Genomic DNA, 25,075 nt, shown 5'->3' with positions numbered 1-25,075 from the left:
CACTTCAAAAAAATCTTCACCTTGGGAAAAAGGTTGCTAAAAAAGCTATTTTATCACTGATTGGATATATTAAGCAATGAAGTAGGTTACAGCTAACACAGTGAATCCTGGCAGGGAGYGTAATAACGTGTTTTTGGTGTAAATCCTTCGTAATGTCTACCTCCTCAGAACATACCTGTGTCTTGATTTAGAGCTTTGGTAGCCAGCGGTCCCCTTTTCCAAGGGGTTTGGATACTGGAGCCCCTTAGCACACACCTTGATGCTAAATGCTATGAGTGTGTTTAAACACTGATAGAGTAGCTCAGCTGTCCACCACTAAAGAGGACGGTAAGCACCAGGACTCCAATGAAAGTCACAGGCAAGAAAACTGAAGGGCATAGCACCATGCAGGGACCAGTGACTGGGACCATGTCTCTGTTCATGCCACAAAGCAATGCACAGCCACGGTGGAGTCAGCATCCCCCCAGACAGCGTGCTGGCACAGCATGGAAAAGCAGGGCACCCACACAGCCACAGTCGTTCTGGCTCAGGGCTGCAGCAACAGCCYTGCCTTTCACTAGGAAATACTGGCGTGGGCACAGCTCTTCCCTGTTGAGGCTGTGCTGCTTCCATCTCTACAGAAACCCAAGCTGGCACCACTGCTCCTTCCTTCRCTGCTTGGTGCTGTGACACTGCTTGTCACAGCTACACTGGCCCGAGTCAGGACTTGGGCCTTCCCCTGCAGTCTGCATTGCCCGCGGCAGCATGATGCTGACTTCGCATTGAGCATCCAGCTCCCTTATATTCCCATTTTGGGCTCCATGTCCCTTCACACATCTTTCAGGTCTGGCAGCGCAAGGAGGCAGGTAAATGTGACTGATCGTTGTCAAAATAACAAAATAACAAAACGGGAAGAGGCCTTTCACAGAAACAGAAGTGGAATATAGATGCAAGTCATTTATAAGCTCGGACTGAGCAAAAATCTCCTATGATTTGGTGCTGCAAACACTTACACATTAGTAACTTCAGCTGCACACAGCCCAACTGCAACCAGTGAGACAACCTGAGTGACTAAAATAACTTGCAAGCCTGAAAGCAAGTGCAGAATTGCTCCTTCATGTGGTTGTTTTCTCCTTCTTCACTATAAGTGAATAGGTTTCTGTCTCTCACTCAGCACTGCCAACCCCGTACCTCTTAGGATTGCAAATGGGTGCTCCAAAAATACCATATTTCTAAAAAAAACTAGAAATTAAGATAAATGTTACAACTGATATTCTTTTTTTTCTTTTTATTGCTCCCCTGCTTCCTCTGTTCTTAGCAACTCCCAAGGTTCTTTTTGCCAGATTTTCCTCTATATTCTTTAAAAACCTTCATGAAAGCAGAGAACCTCATGCCATTCAAATACAGGAACTGAGTCATTAGGAGAGGATACAATTTCACAAACCTAACAATAACACACAAGAGACTAAAACTCCCCCTCTCCTGCTGAAAAAAAAATAATCCACAATATGTGGCAAAAAAACAAAATCAAAATCACATTGATAGAGCATTATACACCTGTTGGGACTAAGGCAATTTGGCTATAAGGTTAAGGGAGAAGGCCAGTCCTGCAGAAGAGAGATGAAGGAGCACAACAACAAACAGATTGAATATCTGTTGCAACTAAAACCAGGAGGAACAGTTTTTACATCCTGTTGAAGAAAGTGGAGAAAAAGGGAAGGACTCCTCTTTTGGGGATGAGATGGGCAAGTATAGTTTAAGGAAGTTTAATTTTGTTTTTAAACTGACAAAAACAACCAAAAAAAAGTTACAGGATATATTGGTTTTGCTTAGGAAATGTTCAAGCTGTAAAATACTGAGAATTTGGGCACACACTTGCGACATCGTTAGTAGCACAGCCATTGTTTGCCAAGGCTGTAGGGTACAGCTGGATGTCACACCAAAGCCATTCTGCCTGTTCACTGCAGCCAAACGTGCCAGTCCCACTCCTTCAGCCATGATTTGCCTTCACCTTCTCCCTCCCCAGGCAGCCCTCCCTTCTCATTGCATTAGTTATGGCGGGAGGGAGAGAAGGGCTGCCTGAAACATGCCACCACCGGGCAGACAAGCATGAGAACAGATGCATGAGATGGGACTGGATGTGCACGATCTTCCTTTTCAACAGCAGCGGACATGAGATCAGCTTACTAAGATGTTGTAGACACTAAAAGTTTCCAAGCAACCTTCATGGAGAAGAAAGCCATTGAACCCACCTCTGGCCCACAGAGTCCCTGAGCCACAAACTGCTGGAGGCTGGGACAGCACTTAGGGGAAGTCTGCCTATACGTTTGCCTTGGTCTCGGTAACTCCTTTCCCAGACATCTGCTCTTGGCCTCTGAGGGTAGGACCTGCCCTCAGCATAACAGTTCTTACATGCTTAGCTGTGCTGCCACACCAAACCCTGCAGTTTTGCGCACTGCACTTTGGAGTAAGCCAGCGCAAAAGCAAACCAGCTTACACCCCCCCCCCCATCCCTATACACACGTCCACTCCTGCACTGCACCAGCACAAGTACCAGGGTGCCAGCACAATCGATCCAATCAGGAATCTAATCTAGGATAACATTTGTGGAGGTGGGGTTTGTTCTGTGGTTTGTTGTTTTGTTTTGAACATAGCTTAAGATGAACCTGGAAATGCACTGCTTTACAGTGTAAAGGCATATATGCTAATGAGAGCACATGGAAAGGCATGGTAAGGGCAAAACCACATCTTCCACGAGCAGCACCAGCTTAAAGCTTTGTAAAACTCAGGTCTAGAAATCAGTCTCCTTCCGAGCACCTTCAGTTCCCAGCAAAAAATGATAACTGAGGGGGTTCTGCACACTTTACAGATTATAGTTTCGGGAAGTAAAACCACAGCGCATCGCTCAAAAGACTGAAATAGTTTATATGTATAAAAGATCAGCAAAAACACAAACTGAGCAATAACTATAAGTATCCAAATACAGGAAAAATTATTTCCACTTAGTGCAACAGAGTACAAAACTGTCCAACACTTATGCTTCTAGGCAGTGGTTTTCTTATGAGTAGGAAAGAATACAAAAAATAAAAACATAATTTTGATTATCTTGGGAAACTATAAACAAAAAAAATCATTAAAGCTAATGAGATTCAATCCAACCACGCAGCATCAATGTAAAATGAGAGATTTTTGACCATGTAGGTCCTTATTAGCTTGTATAGAAATAATTCTTTCATTTTTTACAGTGTTGCTTTCTGAAGGACTTAATTGTTTGTGATCCTCTAAAACACAGCTTTATTTAAGAACTGTGGCCATCAGGCTTAAAAAGTTAGAAAGGCTACGCTAAAGCACCGCAGTACAATAAATACACAGAAGGGAGAATGCTCTTGGCACATACATTTTCCCCACCCACGTTGCTGTCTTTGATGATATCCTCCAACTCAGTGCTCAAGTCCTAGACATTATGGGCAAATAGTTCCAGAGTAATTAGGAGCCAATAGCTGTTTCAGTAATATGCTGGGCCTGTAATGCTTGCATTTTGTAATTGTACTATAATATGAAAGGGATTGAAGTCATGCCTCAATATCCAGGAAATTCAAAGGGCCCAAATGAAAGGCCATAACCAGTCATAGCTTCATGCAATCCAACACCATGGCTTTGACAAGTGGCCAGTAGCAAAGTTAGAAGAGGATGCTATAGAAGATTATCAAAATGAGTTTTTAGTCTGTGTTCATAGGAGGGAGAAACTGTTTTCTAAGTACCTTGGAGGTAGAGAATGTCATCACTACCACAGAATTAAGTCAAGTTGGCTTAGGAGAGGAGCTTGAATCATCCCCATGAGCTGACAGGGGAAACAAAAAAACCCTGAAAATAAACACACATGTACTCCTAGCCTAATATAATAATATATTCAACTATAGGTTAGCTCACTATCACTAACACCCCGCCTTCCAGTATAACCTAGTTACTGCTTTCACTTAAGCTGGCAGCTCTTTCATTCTGAGGGGCAATGGAGACTGCATCATTCAAGCTCTAGCTGTCCTAGACGTTTTGGAGGATTTGTAAGACAACACCAGAGAAGGCAGACAAATTCTACAATTTACTGGGAAAGAATCACAGAACAGCTCATCTTTCTGCAGCACAAAGAACCATAATAAGTACCTAGCAAGCACACAGAAASAAACAATTGCAATAAGCTCCACAGGTTAAAAATGTCTCCTTTATCAATTTTAACTGCAATGCTTTAAAAATTTCTGTGAATGCCCAAACAATCCTGTCTCAGTATTTTAAATACTTCCACTGCATTGCTTTAAGTTCAGCTCTCAGAATCTAAACAACAGCTGAATAAAATCTGAACAAAGATCTGTTAACTTACAAAAACATAAAGAATTTTTGGGGTTTTCTTCTGCATCACTGAAGAGGAAATTTGTTTTAAATGCTAATCAGAACTCACCCCCAAGACCCCAAATCTTTCACAAAAGTTCCAACCACAGAGAAAGTCGATTTCAAAGTTGTGATTAAGGATTACGATGGCATTCTCTTTCCCATACTTGTGGTAACTCTCTGGGTCAGTGTAGAGGGTGCAATCGGTGCCTGACCACCATTCCAGCAACATCACCATCTCTGGAATAAACAACAACAAACATATGAATGTACACAGTATATACAAACCCACAAATCATTAGTGTGTTGAAAAGCATCAGTTGCCCCAACAGCACAGGGCAAAGAAAGGGCTGCAATTAAGCTGAAATGCTGAACATAAACCACATAGCCACATGTTTTGGTATAGCAAGGAGGGGTTAGGGGGAGAAGGGAAACAAGATGACATGGAAGGAGGGAGCAAAAATTTTCCACAGTGATACTGAGAAAAAGCAGTAATTTAAAAGTTGCCATTTAAATATGAAAAATTTTATTATCAGAATACATGTAAAATTAGCATTTGCACTTCATAATATTTTCATGCAAGTAGTATAACAGAATTACATGAAGACCAAAGCAAGCTTTTAGGAGAAAGAAACATGCCCATTTTCACTACATATAGGTCCTTCTACTTCTAAGAGCTCTGAAAGCTAAAAATTTATGAAGCATGGACAGCAAATAGGGCCCAGCTCACTCACAGGATCATTTGGCTCCTGGTTGGACAGGCTCAAACTGCAGTGCTCTCGGCAAGCCTAGCACGCAATGTAAGTGACAGCACAGCCAGTTATTACATATTGTACAGGGATGTGCTAAGTGACCACTCACAGCACCTTTCCCTCTTTAATTCCTGTCAGGGAAAGGATCAGCATATAATATAACTAAAGATGATGATGTATGTAACACTGCTTTCAACAGGTAATAAGTACATCCAGGAACTTCTGCTCACAGTCTGACCACTCGTGCAAGCGGTCTAATGACAATGATGAGTGAAGAGCCAGAGGTGTCAGCAAGCCCACAGCGTTTCTCCGCTTCAGGGTCCTCAAACTCATCCAGGTAAAGCTCATTCATTCCAGTGAGGACTGCTGACTGAGGCACCATCCACACATAGTTGATCTCAATGTCTGCTTAACCTCTGGAAGCAGGTCTTTCTAAGACTGTTGGAAAGGGGCACTCTACTGCTGCTCTTCGGCACAGCAAGGGGTTAGTTAACTACTGCAGGAGAAGCCRTACAGCCAAGTATTTTACCCAGCAGAACAGCTGGTGCCTGGAAAAGTTCTTTCCACGGCAATGTGCCCATTTCATACAACTTAGAGAAAACACTCTGCTGCCAGCCTTGGCTACAGCTGTGTTTTCTGCAGCTTTGAACTGAACCCTCTGAAGCCCCTGTCCCATCAAGATGCCTGTGGCTAGGGCCCTGATCCAAGTATTACCACAGCAGATGAAAAGGCTGTATTTGAATTTGATGGGTGGAACCCACAACATGGGATAGCATCAGTGAAATGTATCTGTAAGCATCTAGATCAGTGGAATTTCCTCGCTGGAAGATTTCACATTATCATTAGTCATCTTCTTTTACCCAACCAATGGTGTTACTATGTTATTTTCTCTTCCCTGCTTGAGTTACTTTTTAAGTTTCTTTAAAACACTCAAAGCTGACAGGAAACTGGCATAAACAAACTTTGACCAAACAGCAACCACACCACCTCTGCCTCCTGAGCCAGCACAGACCTTCTGAAAGCCACACAGGGAGTCAGATCTAGGAACAGATTAAAGTTTATGCAGCAGGAATTATGTTTAATCCAGCTCACTGTGCTCCTGTCCATCTCATTTGCCACACAAATGTTTGTGCCAGCATACAGCCAGTGACAGGCAGGGCTGCTTCCTCTGGCCCCGGGGCCAGGCAAGGGGACTTGGAAGGACAGCTACCGCTTGGGTAATGAAACACAGACTTGACATCACACTTCTGTTTAGCGTCTCCTCTCTGTTCACCATGGGTTGCTAGCATTCTGGAAATACCTAACTACAAACAAAAGAGGCTTTCATTTAGAAAAATAAAAAAAAAAAAGGAAAAACCTTACTATCAGCGAGTTTTGAAAGTGAAACACAATTGTCCATGTCAGTCTTTAATATGGGCACCTCTGGATTGTTCATCTTCCTGCTTTATGCACACTGTTAAGGTATTCTGCATAATACAATTTTAACCTTGCCTACAGAGATGTAGGTGCCCAAATCTCACTATTATCCAGTCACCTTTTAAGTGTCCAAAACATATCGAAGATGGGACTTCAGCATTTTGGAAAGGTCTATCCCAGGCCTAAGAAACAGGTTTTGAGAAATGGGGTCAGAGAAATGGGGTCACAGTCTAAAGTTAAATACTGAGAGGTTCAATTCAAAGTTTTCTTTCTGTTTCATAAAGCTCCCTTATATTTACTCATACCTTTTCTACTGATATGTTTCTGTCAGCTGTGACTGTCCAGCACAAGGATCTTTATCATGTGCCTTCTCCAGTTTTTGTACTCCTGCACTGTTGACACCCCACAAAGAAATGGAAATTGAACTATATCAGATGGTAATATTTGTGATTTTCTGGTGAGAGTTACACTACTACTCACTCTGCTACTCCCCACCCACCGCACTTAAAACACAAATGAAGTGTCAGGCAGGTGAAAAAAGAAGCAATCTGTGAACCAATTAAATGAAAATCACAGACATAGGAACCTCAAAAAATTTGACACAATATAGAGCAGGAAGCAGTCTGGACAGGACATGAAGAATCAGGTTTGTTGCATGTACACTTAATGCTTCCTTCTGTTAACTTGCTAGAAGTAAGAGTCATATATCCTGCTACAATCGATGCCCTACACACTTGACAGGAGTGGGTCAATCATCCAGAGCAAAGCCAAAAGTTCAGACTGGGTGAAGAACTGCCATCTACAGACCAAAGACAACAGGCAGCTGGCAAAGGGCCCAGATCCAAGAAGAGGTATTAATAGTAAGTACATCCGTACGCCCCTTTGCTGATGAACTGAAGTGCGGGGTGGAGGGGAGAAAAACACTGTTAAGTATCCCAAACCATTCCGAATTAGCATTCAGATTTGTTCCCAAATCCTAATTCTAAGAAACAGATATGTGGGTTGGTAGGACAGATGAGGGCTGTTCAAAACAGAGCTGTATTTACAAGCAGGTGAGAGGGTTCTCAGTAGCCTCCTAGTGACTATCATACAGCTTTTACCTTCCTATTTCCTTACACTATTATCAAATACAGACAAGAATTACACTTTGTGTTTGTTTTGCTTGTAACTAGAAGACTGATCACAGGACTTGCGAATTAAGTCTTGACAAAGTTCCCCTGGTTTTAGGCAGGGGAAGTTGAGGTGAGTCAGCAAACCAACAATCTTGGAGAGCCATCTCAACAGAGGCAGGGAATCTAAAAGCAGTGGCTCAGGAGCACTGTCTGTCAAGATGGAAAAGGAGAAAAGGAGTTATGGGACATGTTTTCTTCCTGCCAGAGCTATCACATAATTTCTGCACCAAAGCAAAGGTTTAATGCAAGGAACTGGTTTTTGCTGAGTGAGAAGTACCCTCTTTATAGGGTGCACATCTGCCCCATGAGAGTGTCTGCTGAAAGGATGAGACATCTGAGATGCTCTCCTGGCTTCAAGCAAGCCCCAGAGCACCACACACATCCTCATTCACTTCAGAGGAGATCAAAACCAGGTCAGCCTTTGAAACTTTTGAAATCCTTTCAATTAGGTCCCCCACTGGCCCCAACTAGTGAAAATACTGACAACAGTCAGAAACAAATCTTGTACATTTTCAGTCATCATTAGCTAAATTAATTGCCTGAAGCTTTTGGATGACATTGTGCTGTGCACTGGAGAACAGGCATTAGTGACCTGACAAATTTTATCTAACAACGTTACATTCAGGCTAATAGCCCATCTCTGTTCAAACAACATTATCCCTAATATGACAAAACTATGTTTAAGGTACATAGCTGTAGCTAAATGACTGACTTCCCAATGTCCCCCTGCTTATTCCTAACCAGAGCAGATATGCACTCCTTCTGCCACAGTAGAAGTTATTAATCAATGCATGTTATTATGCATCAAAACAGTATTTAGAGACACAGAGTAAGAACTAAGCTGCAATATGTTAATAAAACAATGAGTGTCACTGGTTGGAAATTGATTTCCTCACAAAAGCCTCACAAAAGCCATTGTGGAGATAGACAAGTGAGAAAACAAACACATGGCTAAGCTTCCAGACTTCATCTACTAAGAAGTGCCCTGTGACAAACATCTGCAAATCTACATCTTTGTGAGTATGCAGCTTTCTATCAGATTGTTATTTTAAATAAAAGTCCTGCACTCCCCAAAACACAGGAAAATTAAATCAAAAAAAAAAAAAGGTAACTTGCAAACCTTTACAGAATCAATGATTACACTCTGGGGTAGAGCACAATCACAGAGAAGTTTGTGATGGACTTTTCTGGTTTGATTTTTCCTTAGCTAGGAATTCAACTGAGAAACAGAATGATTGCCAAACAGGATTTTCCCTTTTAACCTCTACTGCTGTTAAACCTATTGCTTAAAATAAAAATCTAGTGATGATGTTTGTAAGTCCCTCTTAAAGAAAAAGCCACCTTCACCTGGAAAAAGCAACTTCATCAAGGTCACCCCACTTCATTTTGAGTGCTCTTTTGTCCTKTCTTCCTAGGGAATTTGATTTGAACAAATGAATAATACATCAGGAATCTCACTATACAGGTATACCACATGCATAGAGCTCTTTAATTACATACTTTCAATCTCAAATACATTCCAAAAAAGCATATAAAAATATTTCTAAATGCAGTTTGATTCTGCAGGCTTCACGAGTGGATTTTTTTTTTAAATAAATACAGCAGAAGTAGGTCCCTGTCCCTCACCTTTCATGCTTATTTATCATTGACGTGCTCATGAAGTTGCTGCACAAACACAAAGCAGGCACTGAATGGTACTGTATTAAATACAATAAATACCATCCTCTAGCCTTTAAATTTTTAACACTTTTCTTTCCCAATCTTTCCACTCTTTCTTTCCCCCTGCATTTCCAGCCTCCCTTCTCTCTGTGGTTCTCAAGCAATGATTAGTAGCATCATGCTACCAGCTTACTCCCACAGCCTGCCACAGAAATTTATTACCCAGAAACTTGCTGTGGTAGCTTAACAGCACAAGGTCATTCCTACACACTCTGCTTGCCTCCTACACTGTGTGGACAACCAGTGCAAATCTCCTTCTCTTTATATATCAGTCAGACTGTAAACTAAACATCAACTCATGGTGGGGAAGGAGGGAAATCTCTCTCTCTTGCTCCCAACCAGAGTTGGGCCAAGATTTCTAGCTTAAGGTTTTCCCACCCCCTTTTATTTTTTTCTAATGAGGTTTTGGAGTTTCAAGAAGATTTTATTTGCAAGAAGTTTTTTCTTTCAAAAGACTGTTAACTCCAATCTCAGCCAAAAAAAAAAAAAAAAGGAGGAAAAGAAAAAAAGAACTCCCAATAAATCAAAGCCTCTATAAACCAAACTACAGGGAAGATGTATTCTCATTCTACTTGTATTCCCTATGATATGTAGTTTCCCATCGTCAAGGGATAAGACTTTGCAGCTGCACAATATACAATCCAACTAAGAGGTTGTACCTACAAAAGACACAATTAGACATTTCAAACTTCTCATCTTTTTACTTTGAGTTCTACTAAAAGAAAACCATTTACTAAATACTTACTGAGCAAAGCTATCAAAACACCTCTGGGGTACAGTGAAGGAAACACGCTTATAAATACCTATGAGACACAGCATCTTCCTGGCCCATAAACTGGCATGCAGCATGGAACCAGCTCGGAGGAAAAACAATTGCTCCGCCAAGCCATCATCCAGATACGGGCCAAGGCCAAACCGCTGGCTCAGAGGCCCTGGGACCGTTCCAACTCTGCTTCCCATCATTTGTGCAATGTGAGCACAACAGCACTACCAGGACTGATTTGGGAAAAACATCGACCCACTTTCCAGAACAAGGACAAACTGTCAAGCAGCATGATGAATCAATACATTTTATCTTTAGCTTTACTAATTGAATCAATATGATCATAAATTACTTTTAGACAGTTTCCCCTCTTACTAGAAGCATTGTTTTCCACAGTGTTTCAGTGTATATATATGAGTAAAAAGGTTTTATGTTCTTAAATCTTCATTATTTACCCACCCTTTTACATTTCCCAGTCTGTTTCCTTGAACCAGATGCACTAGTGTAAATCAGCAGATGTAATGTATTTCATGGTATGTTTAGGCAAACTAAAAGAAAATGTGCAGGATAACAGAGAACCAAACCATCTGCATACCTGATGGAAACGGTACAGTTCTTTTGCAGATGTTCTGTAATTCTGGTTCTATAAACAAGTTAATCAGCTTTTCACTCAAATCCTACTGGACTTCAAAATCCAGCCTTTGATTCTGCATAACAATACAGTTTGAGTCATCCTCACTGACTTTAGCCAGTGCTCACATAAAAATATAAAGATTAACCAACATATATTACTTTGTCCAGAACTAAATCATGAAATATCTTCCCTTCCTCAGCTCTGGCAATCTTGCTTACTTAAGCAATGCACTTTTTAGGGAAAGATGAGGTAAACATAATACTAAATCCATAGTTCAGCTGTGCAGGGGTATATGTTTTTTTTCATTTTATTGTATTAGCTAACATACCATTCAAATGGACTGAACTGTACAGGTAGGTATTACAGAACTGAACAAATTATATATTTGATGTTTCATTAACTCAAGCATTTCCCCAGCTTTAAAGAACCCTGGTGAGCTAAGGTGAGAATTTGCCTGAATTCAAGTAACATTAAGTTATCTTTAAATACTTACTTTATTTAGCTCAAAATGTTATTGCTACTTGTCATCTCTAGCCCAACAGCACTAACAGCCTCAGCTGATTCAAGTAATCTGCACAAAATCCTCTTGCTGTCCTCCTCTGACTCTTTCCTTCCCACACCTGGTCTGAACACCACAGCTGAACTGGCAAATTCACACTCATCCATGTCATGGGGGTTCCTAGCTTACAAACCAGCTCCTCCTGTGATACCTCTGCACAATTAATGCAAAGGAAGGGGAAAAAAAGAACATGCCCCTGTTCAGAAGGGAGTCCTTGCAGGAAGTCAGGATCAGCTTTAAGAGAGGCTGACAGGAGGGCGACAGCATGCACCACAGTCTTCAAATGCCTGATACTGACTTTGTCTACCTGAGTGTTGCTAGTTCTTCTACCCTTCTGGAAGAGGGAGAACAAAAACAACATCAAAGAACCCCACCCTGTTACACATAGTGACACTTTATAAGGGGAGACAGCTTTCCTGTCCTTCAGTGCAATCAATCTGAATTGCCTCAATGCCTGCACTTAAAAAGAATAAATAAATAAATAGAGAACATCTCCATGGCTGACTTTAACCACAGCTAGTTACATGAAAAACATTTCAGGGAAGAAGGGACACACACACACACACACACACACAGAGTACTGACACTTGTCATTTTCCATCACAAAGTGAATTTTGCAAGACTGAGTCATTAAAATAGTTAACATTGTTCTTGTATACCTAAATGAACTGTTTGTTAATATTTTTTTCAGATCAATTACTACTCTTGATAAGCCACAGAAACATTGGCATTCTAGGTTAACCATAAAATGCAACTAAAAGCATAGTTGCATTATTATATTTACTCAAAAGTACAATAACTCAAAGATCTCAAGKAAGTACAAAACCTGTTTTAAGGAACAACAAAATTGTTTCCTTTTATGTTGTTCTTCATTTATTTTAACCTATGTATCAAGGCAGCACCAAAAAAGAGCACTTACAATTGCACTCCTTTATTCTTACAGTAATATGTGGTAAAAGCATAGTAAACTCTCCACTACAAATAAAAAGCATGACAAGGTGGCAAAACTGTGACCACCATTCCTATTTTCAAAGACCAGGTGGGATAAACAGCTGGGTCATGAATACACTGCATAGAAGACAGGGGAAACCATCTCCAAAAAAAAAATATAGAGACAAATTAGGCTAAAAACAGTCTGACAGCTAGTTTAGACCATGTCCACCCATGGACTTGAAACAGTGGCTTTCTACCTTTCTGGATTTTTAGACTACAGCTACTAGGTGCATCTCCTAAACGCCTTCCATATAGCAAATTAAATCTACAGGTAACTAAAAAAAAAGCAAGCCTACTGTCTTCTGTGGGCTACTCAAAAGCCTTCTATGCACCACACAGGGGTCAGAGACCACAGGGTTAAAACCCTGGATGATACCTACTACATCAACTCTAAAGCTGCTTAACAGGGATGTAAGTGCTTTCACCTTTGGATTTTTTTTTTTCTCCTTAAAATTGTTTTGCAGTCAAAAGGGGGAGGGTGATGCTGCGGAATCATGTGCGCACACACACAGAACAGAACAAAACAAAAACAAAAAAAACCCAAAGCCCTCCAAAAAGAACCCCCTACCAAGCACCTTTCTCTACTAGCTGCAGATCTGTTTTTGGAGATGTTTGCCCCAGTCCCCATGAGCAATCCTGTCAGCAAATGCCTTGAGTAACACTTTAGTGACTTACATGGCTGTGCTTTGAGAGCCAGAAATCACCAACACACAGGAAAGGCAGGAATGATGGCTCTTCATTCCTCACTCACCACAATAAATTACTGGCTGTGCTTTCAAGGCAAAAGATAAACACACCCAAGCCCTTCATATACTCAGGCACAAAGACCCATTTATTTCAGCATTTGCATGCAGGGGAGTCTTTTAATGTAGTTCTCTTCACCAGTCTTATATTCCAACAAAGCCAACGTGTTGCTTTTGCCATGAATGACTGAAGTCAATACAGTATGCGCTGATCAGAAGGAGTTAGTGGCAAGGAACAGTGAAAGACGACATGCCACTTGGCAAGTTCCCATGACACCACATTTGCTTTGTACGGGCGTGAAACCAGGCAATGGCATCTCTTGCGGATGTGGTTTCTTATTGCCCAAAACACCACTGGCTTTTTTCTGCCGTGCACAGGAGCAGCACCAGAGAGGAACTGTTTCACAAAGAAAAATGGTTACAGAGCATCACTACAAGTCATCATGCAAAAGGAACACTGATAATTTCATTTCCACATTTTTAAGTAGCCTCCTATATACACACATGCTGCAAAATAATTTTTTCTTCATGCATGCTTGGCCTACTTCTAGGTTTTGTCATTTCTAAGCCTCCACATCTTTTATTTAAGAAACACTGTCCCCACTTAACTGCTCTGAATAAACTTTTCCATTGTTAAGAATGGTACATTAAGACCATTACTTTTGCAATAAAGACCTCAACTCTCATTTCTTCACGGCAATTAGTTACTAGCAGGAGGGAGGTGAAAGCCCAAAACAAAGCCAAAAAGCTACTAACTCCAGCTAGCAAGTGATCCCCAAGAAATTTTGGGGGGAGAAATTACTGATGCTCCTACAGGAGAAGGCTACTCAAGAGAAGGAAACAACATACATCTGTCCTGAGTGCACATGTGCACTCTGCATGTTGGGGGATTCACAGGACTGACATACTGATCAACTGTGCCAAAGGTGCTGAGGGATACAAAAGTGAACATGATGTATGAACAGAAAGCCAGACCCCATATATAGAACTTGACCCACAGATCTGCTGCTGACAGTCACTAAAATCTGGAAAGAAGTCTAAAAGCCAGGCAACTCCTTCTTGCTGTTTTTATACGATTTTTCTGTGCAGATTCCCCAAGAACCTGCCTGCTGCCTGTGTAAGAGCTACAAGGGAAGAGTCATCTTCAATGCTTCATAAAAAAGCAGAGCTCCACAGCTGATCTCTAAATGTATCAGAGACTAATACCTAGAAGCTCCAGTTGGAATCAAAGCCTCACTCCTTGAGAGTTATACAGAGGGTCACTGCTTCCCCTCAAAGAATGCCTGCTCTCCAGTACGTCAAAAACATTCAGAGCATAGCTAGAAAATTTATCATTATGATATTATGATTTCTGTCACTCAGCACCTCCAGCTAACCCCACAGTGCTCCACAGACAATTCCCTGTCTTTCTCTGTCCTTCATCCCCATGTTCCCCAGATACCATCTCCCTCTCCTTCTTCCTCTCATGGTCTAATGGATGAATAGCAAAATTAATCTTAGATCAAGTGTTCTCAACCTGAATTTAATGTGAAGATTGCAATTTCTATTTTAAACTTGAAGAACAGCTTCTGCATGTGAATCATTTCCAGTTTTCCAGGTATGTCAGATGTTCTAATAAGAGACATTACTTTTACCTACAAGTCTCATATCGTTTGTATTATAAATTTTTCTTAATTCTATTCCGCCTGTCTTCAACCACATCACCGCCCCCAACAGTAAAAGCCAAATACACTATAGCCAGTTGTTATCTGTGCAAAGGCAGGATGTTCAAGCATCTCCAGTCCCTCTGAGTATTCCCTTAGCACCCCTGCAACAAAAGCTAACTGTCACCAAGTAAGGAAACAGAATTTCACAATTCAGTTGCGTTAAATCCCCAAGGACCAGCTTCGACCACCAAGTTCTTTGCTAACATGTTTCATTTTCTAACAGCTAAATATTTTCTTTATTATAACTCTTATTGTGGCCGCACTAAACCCAGATGCGTCTTGCAGGCTTTACTTTAATATGCTCCTCAAAGAAACAACTTCTCTTTGTATCTATCAAAAGAACTGATACTTTGTAATTAGTGTCAAGCTGCAAGATCTCTCCCACTCCACTTCTACTGCAGCTCAGGTACAGCTGCCCTCAGCCCTGTGGCAAAGTGGTACAAATGATCCTTTTCAAGGCATTGCCTGTCACAGCATTTCTATGATAACATCTAACAAAGAGCACTTCACACAGGTACACACACACCTCAGAAAAGCAGGCTAGGTTCCAAGACATCAGGACCAATTTAACAGCACTAACCTACTTTCCTGGCTGGCACAAACTGGGTATCTTAAGCCATCAGCATCATCCTCTCTCTTTAAACTGCTATATGCATGCAACTATTTCTAAAGTAAACTTGAATTTCAAAGTGAAGGACTGATACTCTCCACGTCAYCTTCCTGATGTTTACCACAGCTTTCTGGAGTGCACATCAGTAACACGTTCTGAAGAGGCGGCAGGTCCCCATGGAGAGGGGATGCTGCAGAAGCGTGCTCAGGAGGACAGCTCTGCCTTGGCTGCTATGTAAGATTTGCATCGTGAAGCAGCTTTCCTGAAACAGAAGGGTGGCTAAGGTGCATCAGAAATAGTTTTCCTCTGTCCTCACTGGAATGAAGCATCTTATCACTGTGAGCAGTAGCTGGGGTGAGGTTTCACTGAATTTTATTTATATTTTTTTATTAGGTTGTTCAGTATTTGATGTACACAGACCAGAAAAGCCCAATAGGTTCATCCATATAAGCACTGGCAGGCATAAGATAGGAGCGCTGGGAGAAGAAACATGATGATGAATGGATGAGAAACAACCCAAAAGAGGTGCTAAACGTTCTGCAGCAATCAGTAATACAGCATTTGGTAGCTCTTATCAGAAACTTTAACCAGCGCATACACATCACCCACTTTCTAAAGAGCAAACCACACTTCTCACATTCCTACCTTGACACACAGACACAGCCTGGAACTACACAAAGCACCACCGGGCCAGCGACATCCCTCTGCCGGCATGCCCCAACCTACCATGGCCCTGCATCATGTCTCAGCCAGGGGAGCGTGCAAGGACCAACTTCTGCATCCCATTGATAATGCTGTTGCAGCAGTCATGACTTGGCTGAACAGTACCTACAAGATTGTTTCAGTTCTCATTTTGCTGGTTAGGATGGCATATTAACATCTGAGCCCCAAAAGAGAAGCTCTTAAATGAGAGTGGGGTGAACTATACTAAGGAAGGGCCATCTTAAACTGATACACTTAAAAAGTTAAAGCCAAGAAGTATTATACAATGGTTACAAACCTGCTCCCAAACTTTTCTAAAACACCAAATGCATGGACAAGTACTTGCCACCTGATATTTGAATCTCTACAGTTTGTTTTCAAGCTTTTCCTGAAGCCAGAAGGGCTAGAAACAGACTTGCTCTGAATACAAATTGAGAATCTGGCATAACCTGACAAACTTTCAAAAAGACAGAGATCACAGGGCTTATAGCACATACAAACAGGGGAAAGAAAAGCAAATAAAAGAAGATGCAAATACGTGTTTAAAAAAAAACCACCACCACTAGATAGCAAGGAGGAACAAAACACAAGTATTGTTAAAAACAGAAACCAATAGATGAGCACAGTTGGCTACAGAATTTTACCATTTTTGACAAGGATTTGAGAGAGAGGTCTGAAAGAAGCAACTGATATATTTGTACATTCACACAAGGAGCACAGGTCAAAAAAGATCTGCTAGTTCAGAAAAAAATGAGGAGGGAGACAGTAGAAGAGCAATCAGGACTGCAACTTAAGTTTTAAACAAAACAGACACTTTCTTTTTTCTGAATAATGGAAGTTATAATATTTCTTCATATGAAGAAAGACAGTATGGCTAAATCAGGTTTGGATTTAAATGAATGGGAGAGGAGGAGGAATGGATGGATAATCAACTCTACTGAGGTAAACCTGGAAGTCTGTTGATGAACTCCATATTGGATTTGATTATGGAAGGAATTAGTTTCATATTACTTGAGAGAAATATCTTCCAAAGAATTCTCTCCTTATGACCGAGTTCTCTGACACCGAATAGTGAACAGACACAGTTAACAACTAAGACTAAGTTCAGTCACTCCTAGCCAGTATGAGAGAAATTTCTTTAGATAACCAAGAGTGTCCCAACAACAAAGCAAACGCTTTTGCCCCACTGTCATCAACAGAAAACAAGGCCACAAAGAAGAYAGCTGACAAGGAAGCAGTATGAAAATAAACCTATTGCATTATTCAAAATCTGATGAATTCAAGCGGGCAGAGCCAGATGGTCTCCATTCCAGAATACTGGATCAGAGGGATCAGAGATGAAGCCTTGTAACAGGAATGGTTTCAGACTGAGCATGGCACCATGTTCTTAAAAATAAAGAGTGGTGAATAGAAGCGTACTATTAATAATTAAAGACTGGTGAGTAGATGAATGATTAGGGTAACTACAGAGGCGCTAGTCAGAACTCAGTACTATGTGGGGCTTAAAAGAAAAGGAGTTATTCAGAAGAGATGTCTGCAAAAATTGGAATTAAAAAAAACCTATAAATTTATCAAAGGTCTTTATGACATTTTCTGATAATTTTCTGATTTTATAGACAAATGAAATACCTCAAATCTAATGTATCTAAGCTGTAATAAGCCATTCCTATGGTGTAATAACAGAAATTGGTATTAAAGCACAGAGAAACTGAAGATTAGTACACAGCTGTAAAGAAGGTAAACTGTGATCAAAAGTGTGCATCTGTTGATCTATTTTGGTCAATGTGGATAAAGGAAGATTTCCTTGAAAAGCTTCCTCAGGACCAAAGTGTTCAATGCAAGAAATTCTGTAGATGACACAAAGTCAGAACACACTTTAAGAATCAGATATCTTGAAAGGTAAAGTAACAAAAATGGGATTAATTTTTATAGGATAGACTACTGGATGATGCCTTACAGAACTAATAAAAATAAAGCCTTGAGATTTGGAAATGACAGAGGAGTAAGATATTTGGGAATATTAACTAGCCACTGAAAATTTCTGATCTGTTCATACTATGCAGCTCTAAGAAGGAAAAAGATGGCATTAAGAGTTTTGATTTTTTTTTCCTGGAGAGAAAGGGAATGGCATCAGTTTGGCTGCACATTGCACTAGTGAGACGATCTCTGGGCCAGCACATCAGTACCAGACACCCACACTCAGGAAAGCAGAGCTGAAAAGAAGCAGGTGCAGACCAGGGCTACCGCGGTGACTAGAAGAGCCTGGATCACACAGCCTACCAAAACAAATCCTGAAAGAGGATCTGATTGCACCCCACAAATACAGCTTAAGGCTGGGGGAGGTTTCCAGTGGGAAAAGAGAATTTTTTACATTAAATACAACTGGCACAAGAACAATTGGGTGTAAAGTGCTAGAAAATACAGGTGTCTGATATTTGGAAACATCTTCTAATAGCTTTAGCAGGCAAAAAATACCTTTATAAATTGAACCAAGTTTCATCTCAAAAAGAGAGTAAGTTATACAGCTGTTAGAAACTATTTGAATTTGCCTCAAAGACACAGGGATTTCCTTTTAATCTTATTTCTGGTCTTTAGGAAAAAAAGCAAGAGTTTCCAACTCGTCTTACAGGCCAGGGTCTCCTCTCTTCTGTCACTGCTTGGGAAACGCACCGCTGGGCTGTCCCACCACAGACTGCAACAAGTGCTCCCGGAACAAAGCGGAAGCAGTATGCAAGGGCTTGTCTCACTGCAGGCGAGCACCAGGCAGCCACCCAGCCCAAAGGGGTTCTCAGCAGACAGCCCACCATCCAGGGGGCCACAATCTTAAAAATCAAGCCTGCACAAAAGCAAACAGGAGCCAAATTCACGAACCTCTTGGTCTCAACTTGTAGTATTTATTCAAGCACAATTGACTTCTTTGGCGTAATGAACCATTAGCGTTTTCTTTATATTGAGCTATCAGTATTGTCCATACTTCGGCTTTCACTCAGAACAACAGCACACATTCATGTGACTGTTTTTGCATTGCTGAAATGCACAGTATAGACCATCAAAAGATTAGAAAAGTTATTTGAATATTTTAAGTGAATCCTTCATGCTTAATGCACACATATAGAGGGAAAACTTAATTTCACATTAATTTCTCTCCTTCTAGTATTGATTCTTACAAAATCTTAACTTCTACATAGAGCAAGTTAACCCTGCTTTAGTCTCAAGTGAAACAAAAATTTGGACTTTGGAAAGAATGCAGTTCAGAAGAGAAGGCACATCAAGAGAGAAAAGCCCAGTGCTCTAGATGTCTCTCTCTTCCACATGTTTAACTTGCACTGTTAGTTACTGATGAGAAGGGATGTGAACTAATCTCAGAGAAAAAAAGACTGATGATAAAAAAAGACTACAAGTTGCCATAGAAAGCAATCTCTAGTACAAACAATGATAAAAGTGAATTTGATTAGGAAACTGAGCAAAAGGTAACTTAAATCCTAAGAAAGCCTGCAGTGCTCTTAAATAAACCTTCTTGTTACTAAGATTTACATTTCAATGAGGTATAAACACATATAAAAGAAAAAATTAAAATCTTCTTAGAACTGCAGCCAACTGTAGTGGCTGCTAAGGTTTTTGTACTTTTCCAATACTATTTGCCTGTACTATTTGAAATAACTAGCATACTCATAAGAAATATCCATATATTACCAGAAATAAAATGTTATGATTTATTTTTTAGGAGTTAAGGCAGATATAACTTCTACTTAGTTTTCTTATGCACAGCATATTCTATCCGAATTTTAGGACTTGTAACAAAAAGCTGACTTAGTACCTTTATTATACTATCACAGTTAATTTAGCATTCAATTAATGGTGAATAGCCACTGAACCTCTACAACTTTGAGAACACTGACTTCAGAACAAAACCATTACTCACTTTTCACTTGTATTCCCTGGATTCCCTGACTCTTTGCCTATAATCTTACATCATCTCATCACGTGAGGTCTTGAGAGACAAGAACTATGTCCTGGTGCTTATTTTAGTTTCTTCATCCCTAACAGTGACCTTCACCAAGTGTTCTTTAAAGGGACAATAAGGTCAGAAACAACGAATCAAACACGTGGCTTCCATGAATTAAAATAAACAAATATACCCATCAAGTATTCAAAGCTGTGATATTTGTACTGCATATAGTATGTAAGCACTCAAACTGAAGTTATTTAAATATACAAAAAACAGACACTTTCTCACCAAAGAGTGCAATAAACACCAGAAATATTACAGTCTATTAAGAGGACATACACCCAACCAAGTATACAATCATCTTACACCACAGGTAAGGACATCTGTACCTCTCAAATCCCGTTTTATTTCATTGTGCTTATATTAATACTCCCTCATAACTTAAGTGCAGTAAGAAAGGTAGAGAAAGAATCCACACTCAGCACACGCTGACCTGCTCAGACAGCCTGAAGCAGGTCAGGCTTGTTCCCAGAGATGCAGATGGGAGGATTCCCCTAGCCTGTCAAACCTTTTGGTGCTCAGACTAAAAGGGTGCCTGCAAAACCCTATTACCAGCTTGCCGCTCCGCAGTCCCAGTGGCTCAGTGTAACAGTTCCAGAAATAGCGTGCACAAAGGTAAGCAGCCTCTTGCTTTTGCATGACTGCTGCAACAGTGCTGTACTCTTCGAGTCTTTTGCACTGAACAGCTTTTCGAGCAAACGCAGGTTTAGCTGATGTAGTACRCAGCAACCTAACATAATCATTAGGCTTTGCCAGCACCAAAATGCATACTGTCTTGCTCTGGTAACCAAGACATTTTTCCATTTAATGCTTTGCAAAAATTATGAAGGGTAGCAGTCAGACATACCATTTCAAGAAGGTAGAGGAGGAAGAGCTATTGCTTTCTTTTAAAAGGCATGATCTGACTTGTCACAGAGGTAGCAAAATCACTTCAGACTCACCAGGCAAACATTTGGGGGGGGGGGGGCACACATGTGTGTTTGGTGGGGAGGTGGGTGTCACAAGAGGAGATGCACATACCCTTTCAATATTTCTCTCCTCAGCTTTATCACAAGTATTTCTAGAACAGGAGGCTAAGTACAACAGAACCACAAAAACAAGAAAAAATTACTTCAAGATTTAAGCAAGTAACATAGTATTACACAAAGTATATCAGATACCAGAATTAAAAATACATATGTGTGTGTGTGCGTGCATGTACATACACACACATATATACAGATATAGATGCATATGAATTTATTGCTTTTTCTCCCATGACAAACTGATCAAAACTGTACAGAAATCCCAGAATGAAAGCTGCCTATGACAAGAGTCAATGATTTCCTTGAAATAGCCTTTTCTGAGCAATCATTACCATTTCTGTTGCCCCAGTCTCCTCAAAATGAGAAACACAGGGCACATGACCTCACTCTGACTTGAGTCATTTAATGCAGTGCTTTTCAACCCACAGGGTGATAAAGTTCTCCTCCTCCCACCCCCTAAGCCACACACACTACTGAGTTAACTGACTGAAATACCCTGACTTAACTCATGCAGGCTGCCATTCCTCTTTGTATTTGGAGGAGCTTTAGCCTTTAAGAGAAACCCCTCTTGACAGTCATCTGGACTTCTCATGGACTTCAGCTACTTGAAACTAGGAGGTGCACAGTAATAGCCCCAGTTCTGGCTAATGTATCAGATACATCAAGGGCAGACTGTGGAGTTGTTTGGTCGCCAACTGGTGCTCTGCCTGAGTTCTTCGAGGTCTTCCATGAACGCCATTTAGATTTTCTCTAGCGGTCTTGTCTACAAAGCTGGAAAGTGAAAAGCCAACACAAATAAGCTACATTTAGTATCTGAATTTACTAACCTTACTTGGAGGCTTAGACATGAATAACCTCCTGAGTTATTGACACTGCTGCTTCAATATCTTTGCAACAGCTTGGACCACAACAGAACCAAGGAGAACGGGATAAGAGGCACCTAGAAGTACTGCAGACCTCTATCATTATGGGTCTATTACTTGATAGGCGTGTCATTTTTATCAGTTCAGATCCCTCACTGATTGGAGTTGCCAGGTAGGCTGATTTCATTGGAAGAAGCAATGTCAACAAGTTCATCTGAAGGACAGAAATCACTCATGACTTGGGATGCCAGAAGCATCACTCCTTACAGTTTCTTCTTTATGATTGCCAGGGCATGACTGAGAAGCATTTGTGAAAAAACAGCACAGGAGCAGAGGATAACACGCCAGCCAGACAGCATGCAAAGGACCCCCAACAGTCTGGCTCTGTGGGATGAAAGTTGTAAGAAGGTTTCCACAAGGAAAATCTCACCCCAGAGTTCTCCAGATATTGCAGGATATCAGAGCACTCCTTGACACAATGCAGCAGCAGGTCCATACTGCTACTGGGCAAAACAAATAGATCTTTAAGTTCAGCAAGGAAGACTTTGCTCTTATGAACTCTGTGCAAGGGGCAGAGCGTCTTGCAGAAGAAAATACAGAGGAAGGAGTAGAGCTTCTCCTACAGAGGGGTCCAGATCAAGGGGCCAGCCACAAACCTGAAAAGGAAGTCTCTCTTTGCACTTATCTAAGGCAAAAATAGTCAAATAGCAAAGGAAAAAGAAATCTAAAAGAAGATTCAAACCCCTCCGTTCTAAAGCCTATTTGAAATTTCAAACCAGAGTTGGCTATTTATAAAAACAGCCCACACAACTCAACAAGGAACATGGACAGAAAGCAGGATTTCATCTGACATCCCTAGGTGGAGGGGAACGTGCGCAGGCCACAGAGCCAACATGCCCTTAATACCACCACTCGCCTTTTAGATCCAGAGAGCAAATGCAGGGCATGCAGGTTACAGAGTCAGTCCCCAGGGAAGCATGCGAGATGGCGATCTTGTGAGGAGTGCAGAGCACGCGCACACTGCTGAAAGCAGAGTTCACAGATAACTGCTCAAAGGCATGCTCTACACAGACGTAGCCTGTGACTTGCAGAGAATAATATGCTAAAAGGGATACTTCTTCCTAATTAATTCCTCCACCAGTAGTTTGGAATTTTTAAGTACAAACCAAATCTACCACTTTAAAATGAGAGACAGTAACCCCCTCCCCTCAAAACACACTTAGTAATTTATCAACCTAACTGCAAGATAAAAATCATAGGGTGGGAGAGAGGATGATGTATTAGGTAGTCAAACAAAACAATAAAAAAATCCAACCCTGTCCCTCACAGCTGGTTCTATAAACTGGAAGAACTGAATGTAACTTGAAGCTGAAGTGTGATTTCTGCATTAGTCATAATTAAACATTAGTCCTTGAAGACTGATGGTACACAGATTGTTTCTCTCTCTCTCTCTTTTTTTTTTTTTTTTTTAAATATACACTGACATTTACTTAAGTCAGTCAGCTCCTCAACTGGTATAAAAATTATCTTCAGCTCCAGTGTAGACACTGTTACACCACACTGATTTACACAAAGTAAGGGTCAGACTGTTCAAGCCCATTACAAAGCTAAAGACTAATCTGTGGTTTGATCTTTGTGGCAGTTTAACCTCAATGCTTGCTTAGTCACAGAATTAAAACCTGCATGTACACACATACCAGATCAGACCCTTGCTTTTTTCTTAAGAAAAGCTAATAACGGGCTGAAGAAAAATCCCATTTCAAGGAGGAAGACAGCCTAACAAACTTTCACACACACATTTTGACCCAAGTGCATAACAAGCCCACAGAATACCCTAGCCTTAGAATCCACAATTTTACTACAGCAGTGATGTGAATTTTATATGAAGCTGCATTACAGGATGCTAGGTTAGGCATTAAGTTAAATATTTTATGACATACTACCACTAGAAGTGGCAAGAAGATATAGGTATAGAAAGGCATTAGCAACCCTCTCTGTTAACAGCTTTGATATCATGAATGGTTACTACCTAATTTCCCTCTCTTGGCAAAATCAATCATGAACTGGCTAGTATAGCAAGTGAAAAATATGTCGGTTTGTTGAAACATCATGGCAGAAGTTTTGGAGGCAGACATTATGCAACTATGGTTCTGGTGCTAGCTGTGCCTCAGGTCCCTGAACATGATCCATTTCATTTTCTTACAAAATGAAGAAAAATGTTTTATCTATTTTAGYGATAGAAAAGTGTTCTGCACTTTTTGATAGAGTGTCATAAGTGTTCTCTCAGAGGGAACATACCACGCTAGATAAACTAAGGCCAGTTTAATATGGCCAAGCCTGTGTTCCTGTACACAGCCAAGCTACAATTGCTTTGGAAACCAAAATCAGAATCAGATTTAATACAAGATCTTAAAGGTCTGAGCTTTCAAAATATCCTAAAGGTTACAGAGTATTTCAGATCCTCATATGGTTTATCATAGGAATTAAGACCACAACCTGTGGTAAAGAATGGGACCGAACCTTTGGACATCCAAGCACACCTCTGGTACTTGAGCTAGCAGATCTAACCTGGCCTCAAGCCAGGCCTTGCAGAGAACCCCTCCAGTCACTCAGTATGTGTTGAGGTACCACCTCATTTCCCAGTTTCCCCCAGCTCCCATTCCCATGCTGCCCTCCCTTTCAAAACGCACACTGATCATTCAAGTTTGGCCAAACTGATTCTCTCTCTTTGTAATGTAAAGGCTCACAAAATGTAAAACAGCCCATTTCTCTTAGGAGAAGAAGAAATTTCAGCCTGCATATGCATTCTTGAAACTAGATGCTTCAACTGGTGCTGCCTTCTCAACTACAAGCACAGGTTACAGGGGTGGAGGGACATGGAAGCAAGTTCTGTTCATGTGTTTAACCACTGTTCTCTTTAAACTATTTCCACGCTGCAAGTTAAAAGCAACCCTCCCTTAAGAAAAAAAACAGTTGCACAGTCTAAGAATTTCATGTCACAGCTTTCTTCTGTCTTTCATCCCTACACAACCTGCCTACAGAGCAGC

General features: G+C 40.8%; 1 protein-coding gene across 1 annotated transcript in view; it reads right to left on the bottom strand.

Annotated features, from left to right (window-relative positions):
- AGPAT4 (1-acylglycerol-3-phosphate O-acyltransferase 4) overlaps positions 1-25,075 on the bottom strand; it is a gene marked incomplete at its 3' end in the record, with an annotated part of 74,806 nt that overhangs the window by 20,987 nt on the left and 28,744 nt on the right. The window contains exon 3 of the mRNA XM_026080012.1: positions 4,433-4,602. Coding sequence (XP_025935797.1) covers positions 4,433-4,602 — 170 coding nt within the window. The remainder of the gene's footprint in view (positions 1-4,432; positions 4,603-25,075) is intronic.

This window comes from Apteryx rowi, unplaced genomic scaffold (genome assembly GCF_003343035.1).
Source record: "Apteryx rowi isolate R43461 unplaced genomic scaffold, aptRow1 scaffold_509, whole genome shotgun sequence".
In the NCBI taxonomy this organism is placed as follows: domain Eukaryota; kingdom Metazoa; phylum Chordata; class Aves; order Apterygiformes; family Apterygidae; genus Apteryx; species Apteryx rowi.
Note: the sequence above shows the minus strand (reverse complement) of the source record. Positions and strands in the feature narration are given on the sequence as shown.